This window comes from Barbus barbus, assembly GCF_936440315.1.
Source record: "Barbus barbus genome assembly, chromosome: 5".
Taxonomy (NCBI): Eukaryota; Metazoa; Chordata; class Actinopteri; order Cypriniformes; family Cyprinidae; genus Barbus; species Barbus barbus.
Window position 1 is genome coordinate 12555486 of NC_136733.1, and position 9469 is coordinate 12564954.

A 9469-nucleotide genomic window follows, 5' to 3' on the forward strand; every position below is an offset into this window, starting at 1 on the left:
TTTTGTGTAAAGATAATGAAAATAATTTAGTTTATTTTAAACTTTTAAGCTTGGAAGGCTTTTTTGTATTGACAAAGGGTTTTGTTTTGTATTTGGTGAACTGTTTTCAGAGTTAAAAAAAGATGTATTGATTTAGTTTAAGGCATTTAGAGAGCTGGTGGTTATATAGTGTTATAAGTGTATGTGATTGTGTAAGATGAGAGTAATGCTTAAAGTTAAAGTTATTTATAACCTGTGAACCTAGATATTTTGGTTGCTGACAAAAACTCTTGCCAAAAAAACTCTTCCATTCTGACTTTCAGTCTTGTTTCTGGAAACCTGAAACCTTTTCAAGTTTAACTTGTTTTTTGTTTTTTTTTAACCTCCATTTAGCTGGTAAAAGTGTCGGTATGACCCACATTTTTCCCTTGTGACTTTGACTAACACTTAACAAAGTTAAATCGGTTCGAGTCAGTGATGATTCATCTGGTGACTGAACACATGGTAACTAAAGAAGTGAAGCAAGAAATTCCTCTAAAGTCTGACCATGTTCTTAGAATATTTAGAAACAATTCTTAGCTTGTTTCTTTGATATGTAGATTGATTAACTTACTTGATTCTGACCTTTTCTTTTTTCTCACACCCTTCTTGTTTAAAGACCGGTTCACACTGCACTGACAGATGCAGACAAATGGCAACAGACACGTTTGCCAGGTTTTGTCTGATCAGTGTGTTTCCCCTGTATGTTGGTTTTGGTCGACACTTATTTTCACTGAGTATGTTGAATCGGTGTTTGCCCGGTTTTGGAATGTCTGAGAAGTGATGCACTGTACTTGGTCGTCTGTCAGTGTAGTGTGAATTGGCCTCGTATATAAAGTTTGCATAATTAAACAGGACGTTTGCACAAAGACACACCAGCGAAATATGTTTGACCTTTGATTTAGACAGAGAATGACAGCTAAAAATATAAAGATGTAGTGAACTACTTAACTGTACTTAACTATACATAAATTATAAAACTTTATATTGGTTTTCTGTAATAGCTGTGGCTTTTCTTGTTACTTAAATGTTCATATAATAGAAAATAAAGCATATACACTGTGCATATACATAGTCATACATTTAACTTTAAAATTTTAATAAAGATTAACTAGAACATTTAAATGTCTCCTGTTCTGTCAGTAATGCGGGTTTTGGAACAACATAAATGTGGGTGAAAGAATTAGTTTTTTGATGAATTGTCCCTTGTGTTGCGGTTTACCCCAATTCACTCTACATCTCAGAATTTTGAAAATGCAAATCTGTATAAATTGTACTGATGAACTTGTTCTGTCTTGTGACTGTCTTGTCCACAAGGTTATTATGTGCTTTCAGACAGTTATGTCTTGTGATCATTTAGTAACTTAAATACAGGAAATGCATCTCATAGGAATAAAGGGCATGAATAACAGCTATAAAAAGCTTTTCATATTCTCAAAATAATACTGAATGGGGCACAATGTAAGAGTTGATTCGTACACAACAATGTGATACTTTTCCTTTCAACATAGCATTTAATAGAGAGATTTACAGATGCTTCTTTTCTTCACTAGGGCCAGCATGAAGGTCGTTGTGAGTTTGAACGTGTTAAATGTGAAGCATGTCAAGCACTCATCTTGGTCAGTGAGAAAGACCGCCACAATGAGCGGGAATGCGAGGCCAGAACCCTGAACTGCAAATACTGCAAGGTCACATTCAACTTCAAAGAAATTAAGGTAATCCATATCCTAGAAGTGGCCTATCCTTAAGTTTACCACTGATTGGTCTGTAGTTTGTGTACTTTTAATGTATTCATGAGTAAACATAGTCAGTTGGGGGATCTGATGTGTAACATTATATTAGGTCCGTGCATTAGGTCTTAATATAATAAACCTGCTGCTGTCTGTGTCATTAATGTTTACCAAACAACAAAAGAAAAGGGAATCACTTACTGAGCTTTAACTTTTGTCGTTTTAATAATCAGTTTATTTATAATTGATACACTAAGACTATGCAGTAATTTTTACATTTGAATATTTGGTTTCTGTATTATTTCTTACTTGAATGTTTTTGTTAAATAGATGAGAAATTTATTACATTTAATTTGTTTCTTATCTTTGTTAACAAACAGTATAACAAATACAATATAAAATAGAGCTATATTGTGATTATTAAAATAATAATAATTATTAATAAAACAGAGGAAATGCAAATGAAATGCATGGGGGTTGAAGCACAAAGAGTGAGCGAAGTAGTTGTCGATATCATAATCTTTACTGATTCTCGTTCCTACATTACTCTTTTGTGTCACAGGCCCATGATGAAATATGTCAGAAATTCCCCATGCAATGCAAAGACTGTGGTAAAAAGAAAATCCCCAGAGAGAAGGTTGGTCTGCGTTTTCAGCCGTACATTGTTTCTCCTTGAATTACAGTATTTGTCAGTATGAATGTAAACACTCTGTTAAATTCATATTAGCCTCTTTTTATTCACACAATGCTTCTAATCATTTGTTGTCATAATGTTGACTTTTTTTCTATGATTTTCTCTCCTTTTTTTCAGTTTCAAGAGCACATCAAATCTTGTGCAAAGTCTAAGTTGGCGTGCCAGTTCCGTGAGATTGGCTGCAGGGCGGTGGTATGCATTTGTTTCTCATGAATTTAGTTAAGTTCAGAATAGAATTGAGGTTGTGCAAGAAATTATTGTTCAAAGGAGATCTACGGCCTATTTACAGCACAGAAAAAATGCCAAGCATTGCTGAGTTGCTCAGTTAATTTGCTTTTTGAGAAATAATTGTTTTTGGGTTCTATCATACACTTGGTGCAATGCGGTGGCAGGCGTGACGCAAGTGTTTTTTGCTAGTTTCAGCATGACGCAGTTACCATTTTCACGTCCTGCACAACGTTGTTTAAATAGCGAATGCATTTGCGCCCATGGGAGTGCTGGTCTGAAAAGGAGGTGTGTTCAGGCGCATTGTTGGCGCGTTGCTATTTTGAGGCAGCTGGAATAGGGTGCGCCATTGACAAACTGAAACCTGGTCTAAAGTCAATTTGTTTTTTTTTTTTTTTTTTTTTTTTTTTTTTTTGAATTTAAAGAGCGCGTTAGTACTATGCGCCTATATGCGTGTTCTGAACTACACAGCACGGAGTAAATGCGTCATCTGCATCAGAATGTTATGATTGAATTATGAATTTCAATGGCTATGAATTGGTCCAGAGTAGGCGTCTTATGTCACCATGTTCTGAACTCGTACATCCTCATACCAGTAATCTTCATTCTGCATTCACACAGAGCAGATTACCGGTAATTTACTGGGAATGTTTCAGCTTCTCATACCAGTAAATTGCCAGAACGAATTTACAGGTAATTTTGAAAGGGTCCATGATCTCTTAATGGTAATTTACCAGTAAAGACTGTATGTGTGACAGGGGCTAATGTGTTTGTAATTGTTTACTAATGAACTTATTAAACATTACCTGATGATTAACATATCATTATTTAATGTAAATTACAATGCTTACAAATGTCATGAAATGCTCAATTCTTATGATCATGCACTTTTAAACAAATCTACAAATGATTTTAATGAAATTATACAATGATTACAAGCTTATGTTTAATGTACTTTTAAATGCTAAGAAATGTCATTCAGCTTCAGTTCACATATTAGCTAATGCTCTTAGCTTAATTAGTAAATTTAAGCACTTTACAAACTTTTCATTTTAATATAATACTTATTAACTCATAATTAAAGTCTGTAAAGGTCATATATTGGGTCTTAGTTTGTTGTGTAGACTTGTATTTACACACATTTACAAATCACATATTAATAAATGTTTTTGCAGTACCCAGTGAGTCTAAAGTTGAGACTATTCATTATTTTTAAGTGTTTATAAATATTCACTAATCATTCAGTACCTTTATGGGCATTGGACTTTTAGCTGCTGTAACAACACTTGTGTAAAGGGTGGTTATTTAAGTTTACTAAACATACATACATTAAACATAGATGCCAACGCAAGGAAGGCATGGAGAGAGAGAGAGAGAGGATTTGCACATCAACTAAACACAACCTGTTAGAACCATCAAAGAATTACATCACCTTAATCAAAAAGGGTCGAAGCCTAGAATAGTTTCAGCGAGAAAGTGTTTCTTTGTCTCACTTACACCTCATTTGCATGTTTTATGACTGTTCCGCTCAATCGGTGTAATTCTTCCCACAGTACAGTAAAAATCTTATGATGTATTTCACGTTCACATAGTGTACATCATTGTTTGAGAAATAAAGAGCAGATCATTTTGATATCAAGAAAGAGACATCTAACATATATTAAACCAGAGATCCATTCATACACTTGAAAATTAGTGTTTACAGCTTACTAATACAAATAATGAGTGGTCACTAGGCTAATATAATAAGGAAACACACAAACAACACATGCCTATACCAGATACCTTTGTAACTGAATAATTATGGTCTAAGTAAAGGAAATATCTCTATGCGTGTGTGTTGTACTCGTGGAGTTATTCCACTGGTCAGCCAGGCCTGGTACCGATGGTCATTTAGTTCTCTTGGAATGTGTTTGAAGTCCGATGGAGAGAACAGATAGTCAATTCTGCTTAGCATCTGACAGTGGGGGGACAACCACTGGCAATTAAGCACCCATGTAAATGTAGAATGTGGGGCCAGGTCTGTGAATTATTTAGCCAATGCCTAAGGCTAAAAAGGGTCTCTTAAGACATAAAGCCACAATGACCATCAAGGATCATAAACAGATGCTACACATACATTAACAGAAGAAAACAAATCAGAAAATTTGTTCATTTATCGAAGCAATGGTTCTCTTATAGTAATCAAATTGATCCCTGTACACTGTTGACCCCTTAACCAACCCATAAACCTACCCATACTACCAAACCTGCCCCTAATATTATCCGAATCACACCTCAATAGCAGCAACATTAACAAAAGCTTTTAATTATTAGATAACTACTGTTAAAATCATTTGATTTTCAAGAAGGCCTGCTAATAAGCAACTAGTTAATAGTGAGAATTGTGTGTTAATAGTGTCTTGCTTCAATTATGTGTTTAACCCTTTATTTCTCTGGTAACCACAGGACATTTTTCAACATAAATGAATAAAATTATGTAAAAGCATTTCTTTGATGTTAAAATGTATGTAACCCTTTTTAATATAGTATTAATATAAATATTTTTGCATAGGTTGACAATGGTAAGCAGCAGGAGCATGAGCAGACCAGCATGACAGAGCATTTGCGTCTCATGCTAGCCGTGCTGTCCTCTGCGCGCCTGTGGGCCGAGGGGGCTGGAGAGTGGCAGGAAGATTCCGGACTGGGATTGTATCGGGGACCTGAAGACGCATCTCCAGCGGGGGCTCATGCTGCTGGCCATAATGCAGGAAGAGGAGGCAGTCCTGGTGTACAGCAGAAAGTAACAGCATTGGAGAACATAGTGTGTGTGTTGAACAGGGAGGTTGAGCGCTCGGCCCTCACCCTTGAGGCACTATCCCGTCAACATCGGCTAGACCAAGAGAAGATAGAGAACTTGTCAAACAAGGTACTACACACACTTTGCAGAAAATTATACACTTAAATAGTTTTGAAACTATGATACGAGTAACTGACTGGAATTTTAAATCATTCGCTGAAAATCAATACATCTTGAATATTCAAGCATTCCTTTTAGATAAATGTGCAACAAATGTACCTAAAAGGTGCAGATTGGTGCCTATATGTACTACTATGAAACTTTTACAGGTAAAAAAGCTTCAAAATTGTTGCTTTAAGCGCACGCTGTACCCCTAATGGTATTTTTATCTTAAGCCTTGGTGCGTTACATTCGGGCGGGACATTTCTGCATCTTCCATGGAAAGAACTAAGTCATACAGGTGTTGGAACAGCATGGGGGTGTGTAAAGACGGCAGCGTACAAAACAATCGTTAGCAAGATTTGCTTCTGTTTGGCTGTTACTTGAGAAACGAGCGAGTGTTTTTCCTCCTCCAGCAGAAGAGCCTCCGCTGTCTCTGCCATGAGTCTTCATTCACATGGGATATAAAGTGGAGACCATCCAAGACTTTCTAATAACTGATCAGTTGATTAGGGAGTTAAGAGTAAATTAAGATGAAATGATGACAGAAATTGTCCTTTTTAAAGGAATAGTTCAACCAACAATGAAAACTTGCTGAAAATTTACTCACCCTTAGGCCTTTCAAGTTGTAGATGAGTTTTCTTCATTGGAACCAACTTTACGAAATTTAGCTTTACGTCACTTGTTCACCAATGGATTCTTTGCAGTGAATGAGTGTCCTCAGAATAAGAGTCCAAACAACCACAAGTAATCCAGTTGATCAGTTATTGTCCTACCTTTACCACCAAATGTAATTTGAAAGGCTGCTTGTTTGTAAGAAACAAATTCCCTGTTGTCCTAAATCAAAATCCAGATATGCTTATTTAGAGCTTTTTTGTGCTTGTAAATGTCCAGATTTAGAAGAGATTACGTCACAAAACTAACATGGATAGAATATACTCATATTTTAGCTGGAAGCAATGGTTTAAAGTTAAAAACACCTTGGCGATTAATTTGTTTATTACAAATGCATAGCTTTTCATTGCTGAAGATGTTAATTGATGGACTAGAGTCGTGTGGATTACTTCTAGATTATTATATGGTGTGTGTGGTAATTATCATAGATTTAAGTAAGTTAGCGACACTGGTATCGACAAATTATCTTTGGTTCAGTGGTGTCTATGGTTCTAAGACACACAGAATAAAGGATTGTGTATATATATCCTTTAAATGTTAGTATCTAATTACATTATTACAACAACATTGCTGTTTGGCAGTTTCTTAACCATGTTTCTCGTTTGTGTTTGGTGACTCCTTGAAGGTGCGACAGCTAGAACGGACTTTAACCATGCGAGATCTGCAGTTAGCAGAATCAGACCAGACCTTGCAGGAGCTGCAGTTTTGTACATACGATGGAGTTTTCATTTGGAAAATAGCAGACTTTTCTCGTCGCAGACAAGAGGCAGTGGGGGGCCGGGCACCTGCCATGTTCTCACCTGGTAAAACTAAAATCAAATTAAAGGACTGTTACAGGTTAAGCTTGATTGACAGCATTTGCTGCATTTAGTCGATTCTGTTTATTATTGGTATTTTAATATTTCTATGTGTTATTGTTGTTCAATATTTATTTATTTTTATGACCAAGGGGTGATTATTGAGAATTATTTTCAACACTGTTATCACATGCTGATAATTGAACTTTACTTGTATCATGGGAATGTTCTAGGGTCAATACAAAATACTTTGCATTTTGTAAATTGAAAGTACAATTTGTCTTGCTGGTCATCTTTGAGTGAGGGGATCATCAGTTTCATTCTGAGGGCCTTGAGCCTTTGTGGTACAATGCCCTGACTTGGAAATTTTTCAAGCTTATGTGAAGGTTGTTTATGTAGCAGACTAGTCATGGTCCTTTTATGACATTTGGAGCTTCCCTCTATTTCCAGATCTGCTCACTTTCACTTTTTTTTTTTTTTTTCACATTGAGAGCCCTGTGGTCTCATTAACCAATCTGACATTTACTGAAAAAAGTTGGGGATTTTTTTTTTTTTTTGTAAGAAATACAAAATTGTCATTTTTTAATGTTACACGCAGTTTAAAATGTTGAAAAAGATGCATCACAGTGCTGTGCTGCTTAATATTTTTGTGGAAACTATTTCAACATTGCTAATAATGATTTGTTACTTGTGCCTTAAATTAGCATATTAGAATAATTTCTTGTGACACTGAAGACTGAAGTCATGGCTGCTGAAAATTTAGCTTTGCCATCAAAAATAAATGAAATTTTAATGTATATCAAAATAGAAACAGCTATTTTAAGCTGTAGTAATATTTTACAATATTGTTTCAAGTAGATTTTTGAGAATATTACCTACCTCAACTTTTTAACGTGTGTGTGTGTATAAATACAAACACACTTGATAACTTGATATAATTATACCAATTAAATCATTCAATTATATAAATTAATTTTAATTATTTAATCTTGGTATAATTTATATTTTTTATTATATCATATATTATATTTTTAACAGTGTAAAAACTCAATATTATTTGTCTTATGTCAAAGTAAAGTTCAGTTCAATCTGTTAATTAAAACTAATTAACAATCTGAGAAGCAGTTTTAAATATTTGTGAGTTGTTGGGAATGATTTCTTCACATTGAGTGTTCAAAGCTGGTTTTAGTAGCATATTAGCATTTTAGTCTTAATATTTTTTTTTTCCCCTGATTTTATTTTTATTTTTTTAACCCTGCTTTTACCATTTTTCTTATTTTTCTAGCGTTCTACTCCAGTAAATATGGGTATAAAATGTGTCTGAGACTCTACCTGAACGGTGACGGCACAGGTCGGGGCACTCACCTTTCTCTATTCTTTGTGGTCATGAGGGGCAAATATGATGCACTGCTGAAGTGGCCCTTTAGCCAGAAGGTAAATGATCTGATACTATTTTACTTTCTCTTTTGGGCCTTTACTTACTCTTTCCTTTTCATCTTTTATTTAGTGATGTGATACCGACTAAAGCATCACAGTACCACTTGTGTTGTTTGGATGCATTGCAAACTTTTATAGCCGGGACTGAATGTTGTGGCTATTCTGTTGTACTATAAATATATTGTATTGAATATTACATGTACAATTGACTGTTACGGAGAATTAAGGTGGTGGAGGTTGTTTTAAGTAAGGCTTAGTATGCTGGGTTTTACCACCATTTTAAGGTGATGCTGCTACAGGGTAGGCCTACACATAAGCAGAAATATTATTCACTACATGTAATTAATATAACTACATGCACTTGCTATATGGTTAATGCAAGTGGTAGTGTTTGGTTTATGGTTAGTTACTTGTAATTGTGCTTAATTTACCATTATTTCTAAAGCAAGTACGGGCATGAAATGTCTAATCTTTTAGGCCAGTTTCACACCTCATGCATAAGCGAAGTATAAGCAGCGCATATTTTTTTCTGCACCTATTTTAAAAGGTTAGTGCATTTATACCACATGCAGAGCAAAAGCAGGGGCATGAGCAAAGCAGAAGTGGCAGTGCTGTGATCGTCTTTGCTGCACCGCTCACGCAAAGCCACATTGCATTGTTCTTAGTTTTCATGGCAGCTGAGCTCTATTTTAACCAACAAATTCACAATAAAATCAAATAAGTGAGGTGTTCTGTGTTTCACAATCACCCAATGACATTCAGCGCTGTGGAAAAAAAAACAAAACATGAAAACTCATCATTGCCAGGAGTTTTTGCCCAAACTTCAATGGCCCGTTTTAAAAGATTAAAACTAGAGGGTATAAATTTAAGATTACTTAAATTTAGAAAACTACATACATACAGCATGTTATATGCATTTGTCTGCGCCGGGGACTGTAGTAAGGGAACATGTTCG

At 35.2% G+C, this 9469-nt stretch overlaps 1 protein-coding gene across 4 annotated transcripts in view; it reads left to right on the top strand.

Annotated features, from left to right (window-relative positions):
- LOC306870217 (TNF receptor-associated factor 2-like) overlaps positions 1–9469 on the top strand; it is a 43364-nt gene that overhangs the window by 31785 nt on the left and 2110 nt on the right. For all 4 annotated transcript variants that reach the window (XM_079417347.1, XM_079417348.1, XM_079417349.1 and 1 more), the window contains 6 exons: positions 1572–1733; positions 2311–2385; positions 2560–2634; positions 5222–5575; positions 6906–7083; positions 8363–8511. In XM_079417347.1, the coding sequence (XP_079273473.1) occupies positions 1572–1733; positions 2311–2385; positions 2560–2634; positions 5222–5575; positions 6906–7083; positions 8363–8511 (993 nt within the window). The remainder of the gene's footprint in view (positions 1–1571; positions 1734–2310; positions 2386–2559; positions 2635–5221; positions 5576–6905; positions 7084–8362; positions 8512–9469) is intronic.